The 20,581-nt window shown below is 43.4% G+C and overlaps 1 protein-coding gene across 1 annotated transcript in view; it reads right to left on the bottom strand.

Annotated features, from left to right (window-relative positions):
- The window catches only part of HEATR6 (HEAT repeat containing 6), a 113,588-nt gene that overhangs the window by 35,006 nt on the left and 58,001 nt on the right, over positions 1-20,581 (bottom strand). Inside the window, exons 9-14 of the mRNA XM_075195575.1 lie at positions 17,489-17,666; positions 17,108-17,314; positions 10,319-10,418; positions 7,389-7,750; positions 6,436-6,558; positions 5,851-5,937 (exon numbers count right to left, since the gene is read on the bottom strand). Coding sequence (XP_075051676.1) covers positions 5,851-5,937; positions 6,436-6,558; positions 7,389-7,750; positions 10,319-10,418; positions 17,108-17,314; positions 17,489-17,666 — 1,057 coding nt within the window. The remainder of the gene's footprint in view (positions 1-5,850; positions 5,938-6,435; positions 6,559-7,388; positions 7,751-10,318; positions 10,419-17,107; positions 17,315-17,488; positions 17,667-20,581) is intronic.

Below are 20,581 nucleotides of genomic sequence, written 5' to 3'. Positions count from 1 at the left end.
TGGGAGATAAATGGCCTATGCAACTTTAGAGAAAGAATGGCTGGCTATTGTACGGGTTCTAAAGAAGTTGCAACCCTAACTATATGGCCAGGAGTTCACCGTCCTCACAGACTATAACCCACTATACTCGTTACAAAAATCATCAGGAGAGAATGAGCGGTTATTGCATTGGATTCTGGCATTGCAAGAGTATAACTTTATCATGTGGGCAGCACAGTGGCCTAGTGGTTAGTATTTCTGCCTCACAGCACTGAGGTCACGAGTTTGATTGCCTAATCTGAGTGCAGTTTGTATGTTAGGGAAATAGACTGTAATCTCCAATAGGGCAGGGACTGATGTGAGCGAGTTCTCTGTAGAGCACTGCGGAATTAGTGGCGTTATATTAATAGCGGATTATGAAGATATGTCATAAAAAGGGGAAGGACCATGTCAATGCAGGTTCTCCAGGCAGAAGAGGATAACCCACGAAAGGCGCCACCGGGCCAAGAAGACCTCCAGGAGTCCGGCTCCAAGACACCAGCGGTCTCCTCGATTTCAGAAGGGGGAGATGTGTGACAAGACCATCCCACAGTGCCAAGTTACATCTCCGACCGCCTGTCAATCCACAGGGATTACATGACTGTCACCCCAGGACCAGTTCTTAAATTGTGTCTGGCAGACAGAGGGAGAATGTATTGTGGACACATGGAGGATTACGGAGGGACAGCTGAAAGTCCTAACATGTAACAAAAGCGTGAAAGAGGTTCATTTTGGGATGGTCTGTGTGTTATCCAAGATCTGGAGGTTGGGAAAGATTAGTATTACCGATTGGCCCAGATTGTGCAAGGACACAGCAGGAGTGCAAAGCCAATATTTAAGATGGAGAGACCCAGGGGTGTGCCCACAGGATTGATACCCAGAGCCCCACCATGCTGGTGAAGAGTTGGCATACAGCCAGGAACAGCACGATACTAAGAGTCCTTGGACCTTCTGTTGACAGACTCTTGTCTGTGGAAATTTTGCATGGTTAAAAAGGTGGGTGGGAAACCTTCCTGGGACTACCGACACTGGTGATCGGCTTACCTATTGTTTAAAGTGTGCAGTTTCATATTCTGTTGTTTTATTGTAAAAAAAGATAGCATTGCATCTTTCGTTCTCTTCCTTGCCTGTGTGATTTCTGAACCTAAGGGGGACTAGGTAACCTAGTGAATTTAAAAAACAAAACAAAAACAAAAAAAAAAAACCAACAGTTTTCCTCACATCCCTTCCCCTGGGAATTATCCTCAGTTTTTGGAACAAAGCCCAGAAGAGAGAGACAACAATGCTAAAATATAAAACGAATGTAAAAGGAAAAACCAACAACAAATATCCAGAGCAAGAGGAGGGTGCGCAGTGTTCCCCAATGAGTCAGACCATCCTCTTTACGCTTTCCTGGAATAGCGGGGCACTGCAATACATTGGGGGCATACCAAAGTTGCCCCTAAGGGAGCGGATTGCGCATAACACCTTGCAACCTAAGCTAGAATCCTGATATGCAAAGCCCTGTAACTTGTAGAATTTGAAAAAAGTGTGGATAGACTACCACATCGCAGCCCGGCACAACTCCTTAGCCGAAGCACCTACAGCCCTTGTGGAATGAGTCTCAAACCCACCTGCACAGTCTTAGCTGCCTGAATAGAAGCCAAGAGAACGGTGGATATAAGCCAGTGAGCAATGGATTGCTTAAACTCTGGCCAAACCCGCTTGTGGACATCAGAGGGGATAAAAATGTGCTTTTCAAACCGAAACCGCCCTGTCGACATAGTACCTGAGGGCTCGGACACATACTGAAGATACACGGAGGCATCAGAAGACTGGAATCAAAGAAAAAAAAGCCAGAACAACAAACTCCTGGTTTAAGTGAAACGAAGATACCACTTCGGCACAAAAAGAGTGTGACTTATGCAGAATGAGAGCGAAATACCAGAAGGGGGCGTTGCTCAGACACGCAACAAGCAGATAAAATGGCGAGTAGAAACACCACCTTCCAAGTAAGGTAGTGGAGATCAATGGAATCGAAAGGCTCAGATGGTTGCTTAGCAAGAGTCCGGAGCACCAGATTAAGATCCAAAGGCTCAACCAGATGTACAAAGGAAGGCCGAGTAACTGCCAGCTTGCATTGAAAATAGACTAAGCACGCCAAAACCTGAAGTTTTAGAAAAGAGAGACCCTTATCGAGATCAGCCTCCATGAAAGATAACAACCGGGAGAGACTAAAGGAGGTAGTGTGAAAACTGTGGACTTCACACCACTGGATGAAAGTCTTCCACATCCGATAAAAATTTGTAGAGGGAGACTGTTTTCGCACTTTAATCATAGTCCTTAGGGTTGCAGCAACCACATCAAAGTGAAATGTGAAGCCAAAGTCAATGACCTAAACAATGGCAACAAAGAGGGCTTTGCAACAAAGACACAACCATTAAGGAGGACCTACATTCATCACTAGAACGTCGGAATACCACAGTGTGCACTGTCAATATGGAGCCACCAGAATGGTGGGAACCTGTTCCTGTTTCTTTAGCGTGCTTGGAAATATGGGAAATGAAGGAAAATGGTATACCAGATAAACGGTCACTGGATAGTCATAAAATCCGAATATCACGCCATCGGATCTCTGGACTGGCAGAAGAGAGGGACCTTAACAAATCGCAAAGACTCCATCCAAAACCTAAACTGCTGGTTGAGAGTTTTGAGATTTAATATTGGACAAAGAGAGCCATCTGGCTTTGGAACCACATAAAGATTGGAGTAAAATTACAAACCTCAATCTGGATACGGAACCAGAACAATAATGCCTGAGGCCAGGAGATTTTGGACAGCCTTCTGTAGCGCCAACTTCTTGAAGCCACATGAAGGCAGACCTGTGGTAAAGAATACTTGTGGGTGGATGGAGGGCTACGAGGTCTATTACATAATTGCGGGTCAAAAACCCCATGTATCTGAGGTTGACGCTTGTCACTGGTCCTGAAAACTAAGTAGACAGGCCCCAAGCACAGAATCGTGGAGGGATATCGTGTCATGCAGAATTCTTATCCTAGTGTTTTGGAGCTCCGTCGATGCCAGAGCCACAGCCCCTATGGGAAGCTCTCTTGAAGGAGGATGACTGTCAGTGTTTGACCGTCCAAAGGGATGAAAGGACCAAAATCTAAGTTGCTTAGGTTTGGAACTATTAACAAATAGAAAGGAACTTTTGCCATCTGTGGCAATCTGAAAAATTTGTTCCAGCTATGAACCAAAAAGGGTAAGCCTTTCAAAAGGCATGGACTCCAAGCGTGCACTTGGGAGTTCACATCAGCTGACCAAGCTTCAGAGCACATAGCTGCAATAATGCGGGCAAAAAGGTGAGAATTAACCTAAACAGCATCTAAGGATTAATGTTCTAAAAAGTGAGAAGCTTCTTGAACATGTTCAACCAATGACAATAACTCAACTGTAGGTCTGTTTGCTTGCAGACCTATAGATAGCTGCTCCACCCAAGCCTGAATAGCCTCAGTGACCCAAGCTGTAGCAATGATTCGTTTACACAAACCTACTGCTGCCAAATATGCAGAACAAAAAGCAAAAACTCACTTTTATCAGTGACATTCCTTAGCATAACCTCACCTTGTACCAGAATAGTAGAGGTGCTGATGAGGAGGGCAATAGGAGGATATACCTTTGGAGAACTCTCCAATTTAACAGACTTCTCATCGGGTAGCGGGTAAATTTAGTTAAATGTATCTGGCATCTGACACTTCTTGTCAGGCTTCTGCCTTGCCTCAGCAACCAACTCTAGGGAGGGAAATCAATGGGCGGCGATACGGCACGAGCACATTGACAGCAAGTACGATAAAAAGCATCCTCCCCTTCAGAATCCTGAATCAATTCTCCATTCTCATCCAAAAAGATGGATCATATTCTGAAAGGGGCCCCTAAAGCTTTTCAGAAAACAGACGTTTGCCCAAAATCCTGGATGGGGCGGTAAGAAGGTGTACCAACGAGGAAGCAGTCTTGCCAGACCCTGAGCGGACTCTACCTCAGCCAGGGAAGCACCACTATTGGATGGTACAGGCTGTAAAGGCTGAATGTGTACAGTATTGATAGGAAAAGAATCATCTACCACTTTAGACTGAGACATGACAAGGACGAGTTCAGCTATAGATGATGCCAGTGACTAACTGGTTCATCCAAGACAGCCTGCACAGTCCCCCTCACACGCTGCACACTGGGGCTCCGGATCAGACTGTCCACAAGACAATTTAACATTATATTTGGCACAAGCATAGTATTGCACAGACTTTCCAGCGGCTCCTTTAGGCTTGGAAGTCCCCTTCTCTGACAGTAAAATTTAATACACCTCACCTATTATAACAAAATTAGATATAATAAGGTGGCAATTAACTATACTAAAAAGTAACCTATATACTGCTCATATAAAGAGTGACAGGGGTACACAATGCTAATATTATCTATAACAGAGGACAAAGGGGTTAACAACAGTATAATAAAAAATTACTTTAAATCCAAAAGTAACTATATAGATGGCCCAGATGAGGAGACTACAGTAAATAGCAGTTAATCCTGTCAGGCTATTTGGCAGGGGCTTCATAAAATAAATATTAATAAAACTACTAAAAATGGCTCAAAATTGTGTATTCCATCCACCCATTACCAGTCCTCTTGCAGACTGTACTCCCCCCACTGAGACCTTGGATGGCATCCGTACAGGTAAGATGTCTTTGTGCTGTTCAGGAGCTGTCAGCAGTCTCCTTTTCAGTCATTCTGAAGAGCCTTCGCACCATGACCCGAAACTGAACTCTCTGAGGAGAACTGTTTCGGCAGACATCCCCTCTGTTATTCCTGAGCAACAAGCATCTGTTGCTTGTTGATTAGAGACATCGGACTGCCTCCCTAGCTCCTGAGAGCAGTGCAGCGGCTAGGATATAGCATGCTTTATTAGTAAAGAAGCTATGAGGAAGTCGGGGAGAGGGAAGCCCATTATAGGTTACTCTAACCCTATTGAGGACCCAGCGTGAAGGTGGTCCCACCAGGCACTTCATCTGGTGGAAGGGATCCCTAATTTTATTAATAAAAATTGAAAATAAGTAAAAGGCAAGAGCCCTTTGCAAAAAAAAAAAAATAATCACCCTACTCCAGAGAGCACTTTGAAAAAAAATGAGGATGGTTCTCAGGGAAGGGGAATAGCAGGGGAGGAACTAGCCATTAAAAATATTTGAATGTTAAAGTAACGTTACTGTAAATCAGCCTACCATACCCCAATGTATCGTAGCGTCCCCCAATGGCAGGAAAGAGAAAGGCAGATGTGAGATTTTTAGTGCCTTGACAAATCCATACAGGTTGATCCGGTTTAGCAGAAGACTAACAATAAAACATTATTCTACTCCTTCAATAACAGTTGTTATAATTGCTCCCATTCATATTAAAATAGAACTCCAAGATTTATTTTTCTAATGAGCCCTTTCCCTAACTGTGGTTTCTGCTGCTTTTCTGGTAGTTTTAGGGCTAATAGGCTGACATAAACAGAAGGTTTTAATAAAACATAATGACACAGATCCTGCATCTTACAGCTGTGTGCAGTTTTTTATAGGCTTGGAAACCTTTCCTAGATCAAGCAGTATGATGCTAACCAAGTCTTTTACATGTAGATTCAAATTATGATTGGTCTACAACAAACCTCAACCATGAACTTTATCATTCATCTAGTGCTACTTGAATTTTAATATGTTAAGCACCAAATGGGATGCTGAAATGTATACCAGGCATAGTGTACAGTGGAGGAGAGCAAGTGATCTTTTTATTAAAGCTGTAAAATCAATATCTAGATGAACTTACCTGACTGACAGTCACTCTCTCCAAAGCTGGAACTAGGGAATCAGGTTTTTGCTGTTGAACTATACCTGTTCCCAACTCTTCTAAAAGCTTCAGTTAAAGAAAGAGAGGTGTTATGACATAACAATTTTAAAGTGCATATGTATAGACTTTCATAGAACAGTACATAGAAATCAAAACAGTGTTACACAATTATTAGTTGGAAAAAAAAGACACAATTGTAACAAGTTTAAGCTTTTCAAATTCAACTCTAGGGGGCATATTCAAATGTTGGCGTTACACGGAAAAGTAATGTGGCGTGCGCACTATTATCGTCATTGTGGTAATAGTGCGCACAATTACCGTTATTATGGTACCTTTAACGCTGGATTTCAGCTCGCAGCTCAGGGAGCTGTGAGCTGAAATCCGGCTTAGTATTCCCGTAATAACGGTAATACTTTTAACGCTGAGGGGAAATCCGACTATTGATTATGCCCCTAGGTGTGTTTATGCAGAGGAAGGCAAATCAAATCCACCGGAAAACATCTTAATTCTATATTCACTTAAATGGGTTACCAGGTATTAAGAAAGATTTCAGACCCATTTTACCTTAGCACCATGTAGCTGAATTGAGGCATCAGATTCCTGCATACACTTGCAGGCGACCTCTCCCAGCTCCATGAGATAACTCTGTGCCATATTGAAATATCCCTTTACGAGACGTGCCAACACCTAGATAGGAAGTCAAGCAAATCTTGAAAGCACTATTAATAATTTCACCTACTACAATTCTAAAATGCTTAATTACAAATCCTTTATAGCGAAGTAAATGATAATTTGTACGAGATTAACGTAAAGTGTGTACTAATTTGTTATTTCATCAATAACAATGTGGAAAATTCACATTTTAAATATTTCTAAGCAGAAAATAATCTCACACAAATGCCATTTCATCAGTTCAGAACACAGAAATGGGTACAATGCCTTAATATCATAATGTATATTTGCAGAATCTAGGTAGTTTGGCATTCTTGATTACCCCTGTTGTTACTGTAATGCAGCTTCTGACCCTGCCAGGAGACGTAACCTATATCAGTGCAGTTTAAGTAGTTAAGACGGGAGAGTAGTAAATTTGCCTCCTGGATGGACCGAGTGCTTCATCTGTCAATTCTGGATATGTGTTTACATACATATTGAGAATTTGAACTATGCCCTATAGTTCTCATTGTCACCACCAACATTGCTTTCCAAAGCTGGCTGTCAGCATCGTCAATGAGTGGATACAATCTTGCAATGGTGGGGATTGGCAAGAAGAAAACACTGAAGGGGCACATTGGTGAAGTGCCTAGCTAGCTTGAGTTGTACAAAGGTTAGTATTAAAGTGAGGTAGGCAAAAAATCTGACAGTACATGCTGTGGGTTGTACTTCCACCAATCGTTTCTTAAACAATGCATTAAATGAAAATTTAAAAAATGTTTTTTCTTGATATTATTTTTTGATCTTTTATTTAACAAATGTCAGATGCATGTTTAACAACGACATGTTATGTACAACATACATACCTGCAGAGCTTCTAGCCGGACAGGAGAGGGCTCATACTGAACAGTAGTTGCAGAACTAACATCACTATCAGAATAGGAGTCATCCCTTGGATTAACCACCAAAGAAATACACAAACGTATTAGCCAGCAGGACTCAGCTTGTGACTGTTCAGCCTGGGATTGGTCAATTCTCCCTTCCAGTTCCATAAAGGTTTCCTTTCTCCACCAATCTGGATCACTAAGTCGAGTAACAGTGGCAGAACCACTACTTGGCAGCAGTGAAACAAGTGGTTGTTGTAAAAGCGTTTGGACCTCAGGTAAAGGTATCTGAGCAGATACAATAGCACCCAACAATGTTAGACTTGAGACACGTACATTCACATCTATAAAGAGAGAAGCGATAAAATTGCAAGAAATAGAAAAATATGAGAGATCTATCATATATATATATATATATCTGCACAGTGGCCTAGTGGTTAGCACTTCTGCCTCACACACTGGGGTCATGAGTTCAATTCCCGACCATGGCCTTATCTGTATGGAGTTTTTTACGTTCTCCCTGTGTTTGCGTGGGTTTCCTCCAGGTGCTCCGGTTTCCTCCCACACTCCAAAAACATACTGGTAGGTTAATTGGCTGCTATCAAAATTGACCCTAGTCTTTCTGTGTGTGTCTATCTGTGTGTGTGTGTGTGTGTGTGTGTGTGTATATATTAGGGAATTAGACTGTAAGCTCCAACGGGGCAAGGACTGATGTGAATGAGTTCTCTGTAGAGCGCTGCGGAATTAGTGGCACTATATAAATAGCTGCTGATGATATATAAAATTTCAGCAGCAGTGTAAGAGATGCCTATTTTGAGGGCAAATATCTGTTCCTACTGTAAGTTTAAGATAAACACACAATTGTTTTCCTTTATTGGCTGCATTTGGTGAGAAATGTTTGTGTTATAATTTGCATAATTTAAAACCACTCCACAATTGCTAACTAAATGACATTAGGAGTTGTGTCTCATTTCTTTTTTTTTTTTTTTAATACAATATCAAACATTTTGTTAGCTAAATAAATGTTTAAGAAGATGCAGCCATTCAGTAAGAACCAGTGCATCCTGAAGACTGCACATTAAGTCACTTACTCCTAGTAATTTCAAGCTACATTCAGCCAACTACTTATTGTAGAGTGCAAGTGCAATATTTGTAAACATTGATTACTGGATTTCTGCACTTCCCAACTTTTATAAAATTAAAGTCTAACTGTTCTTTTTTCCATCAATCGTTTTTATTGAATTTTTTTTTAAGTAAATGGGGGGTACAGAAAGAAAAAAAAGGGGGGGAAAGGGGGGGGGGTGGAGTTCGAACACACCAATATAGCATTTGCAAGTTACAGACAGTATACAATATATAGTATTCAGTTTACTGTGGAACTTTAAACTAACTCACCAGACCTGGCCTAGGTCTAGGAAAACCCGACAAACACTCAATCAGGGCGCAACTATTGACAAAGAACCACCAATAGCAGGGGGAGAAGAAGGGTTATTTACTGGAGCCCCACCCCCGTCGGTCACGTAGACATGCCATTCAAACCATTTCATCAATGGGGAAGATGGTTTCATTGAATAAGGGACATCTAGTGTTTCCATTTCAAGTGCATACTGGACTTTGGTAATTACCTTTGACAGAGAAGGGGGGGAGCGGTGCTCTCCATGCCTGGGCTATGGCGGCTCTGGCAGCAATAAGTATATGATTAAACACATAACAGGCCTGTCTCGGGACATGAGGCGGATATACCTGGAGAAGGGCAATCTCAGGGGTCTGAGGAAGATCTAATTTGGTCACTCTCAGCTAGGTCAAATTCCTGAGCCCAGAAAGAGCGCAAAACCGGGCATGTCCAAAAGATATGAAGCAAATCCCCAACCAACGAGCATTGTCTCCAGCACAGCTTAGACTGGGAGGGCCACATTTTATGGATTCTAGAGGGGGTCAGGTAAAGTCTATAACTAGCTTGATGAACATTTCAGTGTGGTTTAAACATTTGGACATGCGAAAAGCATTTACATAGACTGCCTGCCACTGGTCCTCTGTGAGGGCTATCTGGAGATCTGATTCCCACTGGAGTTGACTAGAGCACTTGGCTATTGGCTCCGGGGAGGTGAATCCGTACCAAAAGGTGATCCCAGCTCTATTATTTCCTTTCGTAAGTTTCGAGAGGAGCGTGGCTGGAAGGGCCTGTAGGGACAGATTATGTCTAACTGTTCTTAATGAATGTTGCAGAAAAATTGCTTTTGTCCATTATAAATCAATTACATAATTAGGAACTGTCTAAAAGGAGTGGACTTATCAGAGTCTATATGTGTAACAATGTAACTTGTTTATTATACTTTTAATTCTGATACTTACTTCAAATAACACAGTTGAATAGTAATATTACAACAGTAGTGAAAACAGCAATTACAATATATATGTTCAATGCAATATATACCATGAACTCATGTAGAAGTGTTAACAAATTGTATTTCAATATCCATAAGATGCAAATGGTACCTGCCCACTTATTTCACTATAAATGCACATGCATATATTTTGACAGGTTACTCATTATAGGCACCATAGATATATATGATCCCTTGTTATACCAAACACACACATATACAACAGCTTCTCCCAAAGCACTATTGTATGATGGCTTCTCTCACCAAATTCCACATACTTGTAATTACAATAATAGCATCCACCATGCAATATAAGGTTTTCGAATGTTGGATGAAATCTGAGCAGCTGAAAGAAACCCACACAAACGCAAGAATAAATCAGAAACTCAGATATTGGCCTGGTCAGAATCTAATCTGTGGCAGCTCGCTATCTGTAGGTACTGTAGTATGTACAACATATACAGTTTTCAATTGCTTCATGACTAAAATCATACAATAAATCTGTTAAAATGAAAAAAGATGTAAAACCTTTATTGCGAATGTAAGGTTTTATATGGTTCCAAACTCTAGTAAGCAGGCCTGCTTTCAACCGGTGATAAGGTGCATTTGATACCAAATTTGCAAGGCACTAGAATACAATGAGAAAGAGATAATACAAACATTAACACAATAGTTAAACAATGAAAGTGTAATAATATTGCAAAAATAGCACAATGTCCTCTATCATGGAAGAATATACAAATACCTATTCCACTTTAAATTATGATGCACTGACAAAAGTTACAAGTGTGCAGTTATTGCAGAGTATTTGGTTTACCTCTAGGTTACAATTTTTACATTGTCATTTTGAAAGAAATCAAATTTATTACATAAATCTGTAAGAAGTGTACTTTTATTTTTATTAAATATATGCATAAAAGGTTTGTTACAAAATGACTTGGCCACATGACTCATACACAGGGCCGGATTAACCCGAGGTCTAACTGGGCTACAGCCCAGGGGCCTCGGGCATCCAGGGGGCCCTTGACAGAGCTCAGCAGAATTATTGATCGGGACAGGGGCGGGGGCACCCCCGGCCCGATCAATGCTGAGCTCTGTCACTGCAGTCCTCCTTCTCCGGCGCTCAGAAATCTCCTTACTGAATAGATCTCGCGAGAGTGTCACGAGATCTCCTCAGTAAGCAGCTTACAGCGCGCCGCGGAAGGAGGACTGCAGTGACAGGAGAAGGTAAGCGCTTGTGGAGAGGGGGGTGGGGGGGGGGGTGGGCGGTCGAGTAACAGGGGGGCCAGTCTGCTAACGGGGGGTGGGGGCCTCACGGGGGAATGGGGGCTCCCTTAGCCCAGGGGCCTCCATTCCGTTAATCACGCCTTGCTCATACAGGACTCCCTGTGCTAGGAACAAACAAGCAGAGAAAATTTGTGAGGTTCAAGACCTTTTCAGATTACATAGACGATTTGTCAGTCTGAATTCTAAAGCTGGGTACACACCTATGCAATCATACTGAGGATGCAATGTCTCTAACGAATTCACCAAGGACTGAAAGTCCTGATGAGCATACGGATTCATGCACACACACCTACCAAATTTAACTTCAGATCTGTAATCATCTCTCATAACCAACTGCTGAAAAGATTGTCACTGTACACATTCTACAGATATCTGCCTATGCTGCTGGTTGTGATTGCATACACATTTCCACATTTGCCTGACATCACTCCGTAGTCGATTGTGAATTGTAGTAAGTTGATAAAAGTCAAAAGATGCAATGTGTTTTGGTACGATAAAATAGGATTTTTATACCTACGTAAAATCCGTTTCTCTTAGTCCATTGGGGGACACTGGGGTGTAGTGTAGTGAGATAAGCTTGTGGAGATTTAAGAAATTTGTTAGCCATAGCTCCTCCCCCTCTTTTCAGTTTAGGCTTCAGTTTATGTTTAACCAAGCCCCACATTAAAGTAGACAACAGAAAAATAATAACATTCTCTTGAACAAAAAGGACAACATGTCAAACAAAAAGAGAAACCAGAGGATTAAGGCTGGAGGATCAAGGCTGGATGCCCGGTGTCCCACAAGAGACTAGGAGAAATGAATTTTATTTAAGTATAAAAATCCTATTTTCTCCCACATCCAATTGGGGGACACCGGGGAGGTTGGAGACATCCCAAAGCCTACATCATATGGGTGGGAATGCTCAGAGAAAATGCCACAAAGTACCCCTCTCCTAAAACTTGAATCCCCTGATTCAAACACATGAAACTTGAAAAAAACGAGTAAACGTGTGAACGGAAAACCAGGTGGCTGCCCGACAGAGCTCCTCAGTCGAGGCACCATGCTGTAACACCCAGGACGCATTCAGCAACCTCGTGGAGTGAGCCCAAAGATTATTCTGCACAGGCTGTTCAGCCCCATTAAAAGTCTGACAGAATACAGCCGTAATCTACTGAGTAATAGTCACCTTAGAGGATGGCCAGCCACCCTTGTGTGCATCATAGAGAACCCAAAGATCCTCCGTTTTGCGCACATCTTTAGTCCTACGCACATAAGAACGCAAAACACACAGTACATTTAGAGAACAAAGAGAAACTTCATCCTCCAAAGATCGTCATTTAGGCAGGGCAGGGCAGGGCAGGGATGACAATGTTCTGACTTATACAGAATCTTGACACCATCTTAGAGAGGAAGCAAGGCTAAGTTCAAAGAACTGCCCTATCCTCATTAAAAATATGAAGAATACGAAGAGGAGACTTGCCTGATTATGTTGCAAGCTCTGACACTCTTCTAGCTGATGCGATGGCCAAGAGGAAGACAGTTTTCCAAGTCAAGTCTACTGTGTCCAAGGGTTCAAAAGGGGAATACTGTAAAGCATTTAACACCAGGTTTAAATCCCAAGGTGGTACCGGAGAGTGCATACAGAGGCTGTACATAAAGTACGTCCTTAATGAAATTTTGATCATTAGGCCTCACAGCGATTCTTCTTTGAAAGAAGACCAAAAGAACGACACTTGACCCTTAAGTGAACTAAGGCGCAGACCAGCATTCAGCCCATCCTACAGGAACATAAGCAACATAGACAACCAAAAAGAAGTGGTAGGGCATCCCTTTCACACCAAATAATATACGTCATCCAGACAAAATCAAATAGTTTAGCTGAACCCTGTTTGCAAACCCAAACCATGGTTTGAACCATGCACTGACAAACCCTTTGCTGAAGGTTCATGGCATCAACAGCCACGCCTTTAAAGCCAGACGTTCTAAACCGAAATGATTTAACGGTCTATGATTTAACGGGACTGGTCGTAGCGGCTGTTGGCCCAGAGTCCAATCTGGCAACACCAGAATGGCTAACATCCTCTCCCTCTACCTTTTTAAATATCTTCGTAAGCGTGCGTACTGGTGGGAACGGATATGTCGTCTACTGAGACAGTCAGAGGATCTCTAGCCTGGGAGCAGAAAAGGTGGACTTTATGGTTCAACCAAGACAGTATAATGTTGAGGTTCTCTTAACCGCACCTGTCTACCAACTGGCGAAAAACTTCCAGATGGAGGGACCATTCACCGGGATGCAGAATCTGCCTGCTGAGAAAATCCTCTTCCAAATTTTCTACCCCTGGGATGAAAATAGCGACGACAGCCTGAATGTGAGATTCAGCCCACCGAAAGATCCTGTGAATCTTTCACATGGCTAAAAGACTTTTGTTGCTGCCCTGGTGAGTCCAAAGACTCTGAAACCGAGCGTGAAGACAGATGTCACCCCTTCCCCGAAGGCTGGATTCTGCTGTAATCAAGGTCCAATTCCAGATCGAGAATGGTCGACCCCTGCAGAGATGGTTTTTCTGCAGCCACGAAAGGAGCGACTGATGCACTCGAGGAGAAAGACGGAATACCTGTCCAGACAGATTCAAGTGGGATCTATTCCACTCCGTAAATGAAACGGAGCAAACTGGACCGTCTCGAAAGTCGATAACATCTTGCCAGAAACCTCATGCAGAAGTGTACATTCTGTTTGATAGCCAACAGAGATCTTGCCATCGTCTGAAATGCCTAAATTTTATCCAGAGGCAAGAACACCCGCTGTTATTGAGTGTCGAACAGAAGTTTCAAAAAGATCAGCCTTTGTGTCAGAGTCAACTTGGGACTCCAGAGTCTGGGTCGTTACCTAGACATGGGACAGAAGTACCGCCAGGGACTCTGCCTTTAGAAGATCACCCAGGGTAAGGGATGTGAAAACCTGTGGAGCAGTGGCCAGAACAAAAGGAAGTGCCTGGAATTGGTAGTGACACGACTGAACCGCAAACTGATGACCCTGCCAGACAGGAACATGCAGATAGGCATCCTTAATGTCTAGATCCACCATGTTGATCTCTTGTTCTATACTGCAAATCATCTTGAAACTGGGTACCCTTTCCTAGGTGTTTAAAGATTTTGGTTTCAGAAACTGCCTGGACGAGCTGTTGATGTTGAAGTAAAACCCCAAACCTCTTTGTTATTCCTGAACCGTAATAACTACTACGGAAAACATCAGGGAGTGGATGGCCTCTTGCAGAGCCAGCAGCTTTTTCAAACCTGCGGGAAGCCCAATGCAAGAAAACCACCTGGGAGGATATCGGAGAAGATCGATCCTCCCACCTAGCAGACACTAGAAGGGCAGAATGCCTGTTGTGCCAACTGCATGTCTGCTGACTTAGCTGCCAGACGCAGAGCAAACCAGGGCTGTCGTATATGCTGCGGACCACCCCTGGGGGCAGATGACAGACCTCTGGAGGAATGACCCAGAGATCTCCCTAAGTGGTTAGCGCTTCTGCCTCACAGCACTGGGGTCATGAGTTTGATTCCCAACCATGGCCTTATCTGTGTGGAGTTTGTATGTTCTCCCTGTGTTTGTGTGGGTTTCCTCCGGGTGCTCCGGTTTCCTCCCAAATTCCAAAAACATACTGTTCTCTGTACAGCGCTGCGGAATCAGTGGCGCTATATAAATAAATGGCGATGATGATGATGATGGAAAGGACTGGAATCAGGACATCTTTGGTTTGGGAGCATTGCGAGGGAAAAAATAAGTACTTTTATCTGTTGCTTTTCTGATGATGGTGACAAGCTGTAGCCAAATAAAACACCCCCAGAAAAGGAAATTGTTTCAAGTGCCTCTTTAGAGCAAATATCAGCCAGAGAGACAAACAAGCAGAGACCAGAGGCAGAGATTCGTGCCTCACTCAACACCGCATCCAGGGCTACCTCTTCCAAAAAAATCTGTAGCTTTCTGAATCCATGCCACCAAAGAAAGCAGTTCAGAAGACAGTCTCCAAGCCAACAAACCCTCAGACAGCTGTTCTGACCAGTGCTCTACAGCTTTGTTAACCCATGCCGATGCAGACACTAAAGTGGGCTTCAAGGAGCCACCCACCGCCACAAAATGGACTTGTTCTGTGCCATCCTTAAGTGTGGCTGCGTTGGGAAGAGGGATGGTAGTGACCTTAGCCAACCTTTTGCAACCGAAGTGTCCACACATGGAGGCACCTCTCATTTTGCAGGAACATCAGGGGGAAAAGGTTAACAAGACTGCAGCCGACGGGACACCTTGAACTTACGATCCGGTGAAGACCAAGGCTCCCCTAACAAATTCTCCAACTGGAAAAAAAGAGGGAAAAGACAAAAGAAGTATTTGACCGCCTTGCAAAGAGAGCAGGCTCTGCAGTCTCAGGGACTACAGCCTCAGGAATCTTCTGCACATGGCGCACAGCACGTATCGAATCTTCCACGCCCGACTGTCAGAAGGAATTTTATTCCACCAAAAAGGAATTTTCCACATCAAATTCAATAATCTGGCTCTTCATCTGGGAAGAACAGTCAGAATCTGACTCATTTCCTTGCATGGGTGACGCCACTCGCCTACACTTACGGGAGGACGATGGCTGGTGGACTACAACATCCTCTCTAATGAGGATGGAACTGAAACCAAACCCTGTACCAAGGTCGCAAGATCATGTACCCAGGGCAGTTCTGCAGAGTCCGTGAAGACAGGTCCAACCAGACCCTGGCTCACAAACCAGGAACAGAAGCTGCCCCACTTGCAGCAGAGGCAGGGGAATTTGGAAAAGAACCACCAACTGTCTGAGGCTCCAACAATTTGGCAAGCTCACCCACAGCATTGGCAAATGACCGAGCCCAGACTGGCTCTGCCTAGTGTTCAGAACCATAACCCTTTCGCACACATGGCATTTGATTCCTAGACTACCAGGTTGCACACAAAGCATCTGTGCCTGACCATCCCGAAGGCTAATTTACATACGCCACAGGTGAACTTCATCATAGAAGTTACCCCAGCCTTAGCCCTCAAGGATCTCCCAATATCTGACATATTACACACACATGGGAAAAACAGAAAAAGACAAGCAGTACACAATCAAAGTACTGAAAGTAAGCCTTCTACACAGCCATAGAGCCCAAACAGGGTGATAAACCACCCAGAAAAAAAACAACCCAAAACTTGTTACCTGACAAGAGAAGGGACAGAGAAGGTGTAAGCTGGAGCTGTAAGATAGCTGCCTATGCTGGAGTCTTTAAACGAGTAGTGCGAGACCACAAGGGAGGGAGGGAGTGGGATAAAGCACCTCACCCCAGGGCCCAGCACTGGATTGGCAGCTGTTCAGAAGGACATCCCCCACTAGTAAGACATCCACCCAGGGGGCCACTGTGTCTTTTAACATCCCCACTCTCCAAGCAATGTGCTAGGAAGGGATGGCTGTGCGCTGCTTGAAGCAATGCAGGTACACCTACCTAACCGGCCATCAAGCTATCTAATTAGCCTTGGACGCTGCCACACAGTACAGTTAGTAAGAAAACAATGGACGATGCAGACACAAAGTGTGCCTGCATTAGCGCTGCTGGTAAAACGTGAAGGAAGCCGTGGATGCGACTGCAATGAACCGTCAATTAACGAATAAAAGTTAAGTAAAACAACAAAAAACAAAACAGACTGTATTAGCAGCCCCAAATGTCCTATATGCTGGGGCACAAACTAAACTGAATCCTAAACAGGAAGGGGGTTATAGAGAAGAGAGGAGCTAGGGATAACCAACAACTATCTAAAAGTGCCACACCCCTATCTCACTACACTACACACACTCTTCCAATATATGAACAAATAGAAATGTATTGTGTGATCTTCACAATAATTAAATAGGTGTGTACCCAGCTTTAGTGCAAGACCTGGCATGTTGTTTATAGATTATATATGCTGGAATACAAATATACATATATTCTCTCAAGTTTTTACACTTTGTCTGATGTATCTTATGTTGTAATGTAAGCATGAATACAAACCTTAATTATTTGCGTTAGTGTTTGTGCTGAAGATTCGGCAGCCACTGCCAACAGCAGGCATCTGTGCAGCTCCCGTATACTTGAAGCCAGAGTGACAGAAAAGGGAGTAAAGGCTGTTTTATGATCACTCATATCATCAGCAACATAAAGAAATTGTTTCGATCCATCCAATATGGCAGACAAAACTTGAAGAGCACATGCACGAGTCTAAAAGAAAAAAATGTTAAAAATTAAAATGTATGATTAAACAAATGACTAAAAACAAGGAGAGGTGAAGTACTATATTACTTTTAAACGTTATGATCAAGTTATGCAAGTGATTTATTATTTTAAATTATTTTTTTTTTTTACATTTCATCAATTACTGAAGACAACTCAAACCTTCGGAGAATAGTCCTTAAGTACAATGGTCATCAGAGAAACAGACTGTGGACTTCCTATTCCAGGCATATCTGAAATGAAGGCTGACCAATAACCATAAAGAACTTTTTTTTCAATTGACTTTATTGTAGACAGAAAGCAGGATAATGCCCCTTGCCGAACTTTTCCTTGGAAAAACCTTAAATACAACAAAAAAGTATTTTAAGTGAAGCAAGCAGATTAATTGACATACATGTGTTTACTGCAGCGTGTGTGTGTATATATGTCACAGTTTAACAGTTTGTAAGTTTTAGTGCACTATGTATGTTTATAGTGCATCATATGTGTTTGTGTGTCTGTATTTTAGTACAGTGTACTTTAGAATGCACATGGAAATTATCTTAATGCCTCTTCCATATATACTTAAAAATAAACCATGTTTGGTCTTTACTCTGTGCCCAGAACTTTATTTATCATGCAAAATTTTACTAAACTTTCTAGACAAATAACAATTATATTATATGCTGAAAAATTCTCTTGACTTTAAAGGCCTAAAGCACAATTCGGGTTGCTATATTTTACCAAAGACAAAACCAGACACATTTTAGCATTGCAGAAAATAAAGTTTAAACTAGCTCACCCGGCAGCGCCAAAAAATACTTTGAACGAATATAGTATCTCAGATTAGGACTAGACTGGAGGACTACTTTGAGCTAAATGATATTCCAGAAGTCTCCAAAGCCACCTTATGGACTGCGCACAAAGCGGTCTTGAGGGGACACTTGATCAGCATGGCCTCCAGACACAAAAAAGAATACCTCACCCGAACCAATGAGCTCTCCATCCAACTTCAAACCCTGGAAGCCCAGCACAAAGCAACCCCTGATCCCGCAAACCTGACAGCCCTCCGGGAAACCAAAGCCAAACTAAACCTCCTTCTCTCTAAACAAGCGGCCACACGCCTTAAATGGCTCCGCCAGACTTTTTATGAAAAAGGAGACAAAGCTGACAAAATTCTTGCATCACGGCTGCGTACAGCTAGAACTCATAGAAATATTATTGCTATCCGTGATTCACATAACCAGTTAACTCACGATCCAGCAGATATCCGGTCAGCATTTCAACATTTTTACACTGCTCTTTATAACCTCCCGGCTCCCGCTTCCACCCCAACACTGAAAACCCCCTCCGCCCTGATCACTGACTTTCTTGCCAAAGCCAAGCTACCTAAATTATCCCACCAAGCCCTTTCACTTCTCAATGAAGAGATCTCGACAGACGAGATCCATCAAGCCATCAAGGGACAAAAAAGTGGTAAATCCCCAGGCCCTGACGGCTTCACGGCCGCATACTACAAGAAATTTTCTGATTTGTTGGCCCCTCATCTCAAATCCCTTTATAACAACACTCTCCAAGGTGACCCTCTCCCATCAGAGATGCTGGAGGCCAAAATTGTAGTTATCCCTAAAGACGGTAAAGACCCGCTCCACTGTGCTAGCTACAGGCCAATCTCTCTCCTCAATCTCGATTTGAAAATTTATGCCAAAATCCTAGCAAACCGTCTGAATGCCTTCCTCCCTTCTCTGATCCAGTATGACCAAGTAGGGTTTATCCCGGGACGCCAGGCGAGGGACAATACCAGACGTGCCATTGACATCATCCATATTACAAATTCCAGGAGATCCCCAACTATTATGCTCTCTCTGGATGCTGAAAAAGCATTTGACAGGATCTCTTGGGACTTTATGAAAGCGGCTCTTGAGTCGTTCGGCTTCGCTGGCGACTTCCTCACTGGCGTCCTAGCATTATACACCACCCCTACTGCTAAAGTCCTGGTTAATGGCACTCCCTCAGAATCATTCTCCATTCGAAATGGAACACGACAGGGTTGCCCCCTTTCCCCTCTGATATTTGCTCTGATAATTGAACCTCTGGCTTCCCAAGTTAGGTCTAATCCTAGCATACAGGGGGTCAAGGTGGGTAATACGAACTCCAAGATCTCACTCTTTGCAGACGATATCCTCCTATCACTTACCCAACCGGGGATCTCCTTGCCCAACCTATATGCCATCCTTCAGAACTACAGCGATGTTTCGGGCTATAAGATAAACTACACCAAGTCAAAGGCCATGCTGCTTCACGTTTCTCCTCGGGATACCGAGCTCCTCCGGGCTAACTTTAATTTCAAATGGCAGAACAGGAAGATCAAATACCTGGGGGTTTTCCTCACTTCTCGCTATGACCTCCTCTTTCGTGAGAATTTCCTACCCCTTTTCTCCAAGACACAATCAGACCTGACCTCCTGGAACCGCCTTATTATTTCGTGGCTGGGCAGGATCATAGCTGTCAAAATGAACATACTCCCCAAATGGCTGTACCTCTTCCAAACCCTTCCGGTAGCTGTCCCTGCCTCTTTCCTTGCCAACATCCAGAAGGCCCTCACCCGCTTTATTTGGAACCATAGACCTCCTAGAGTCTCATCCAATATCTTAAAACGACCAATCCCTGGAGGAGGAAGAGGCCTTCCCGACATCAAATTATACTACTTGGCATCCCACCTTTCGCAAATCGTTGCCTCCTACGCTCCCTCTGGCTCCACTGCATGGCTTGATATAGAATCGGCCCATCTAACCCTGCCCGATCTCTCCTCTCTCTGGGGCGTATCTCCCGCCCGTCGCCCCCCTGCTGTTAGAGCACTGCCTTCTATCAAATTTGATGCTATGCTCTGGGACTCCAACTCCTTCAAACTAAAACTTTCAACTGCAATATCTCCTTTAACCCCCATCTGGCATAACCCGGTGTTCCCTCCTGGATCTGCCTCTACAACCCACCGTAACTGGTCTCGTGCAGGGCTTAAATTTCCAGTAGATTTTTCCAAACAGGGCCGCTGGCTTTCGCTAGCGGATCTCCAACCCCAATCCCCGTCCCAAATCCTCAGCCCCTTTGAATTCTTCCAAATTAATCATTTCTTGCGATCCCTGCCACCAACCTATGTTCTTAGGGACCTTACTCCATTTGAATCTCTTTGTAGAAAACATCCCTTGGACAAGGGCATGATTTCTCAAATATATAGCATTCTTCTCACTTCTGCCCTTCCCTCTCCAAACCCTCATG

The sequence above is a fragment of the Mixophyes fleayi genome, chromosome 2, assembly GCF_038048845.1.
Source record: "Mixophyes fleayi isolate aMixFle1 chromosome 2, aMixFle1.hap1, whole genome shotgun sequence".
Classification (NCBI taxonomy): Eukaryota; Metazoa; Chordata; class Amphibia; order Anura; family Limnodynastidae; genus Mixophyes; species Mixophyes fleayi.
Note: the sequence above shows the minus strand (reverse complement) of the source record. Positions and strands in the feature narration are given on the sequence as shown.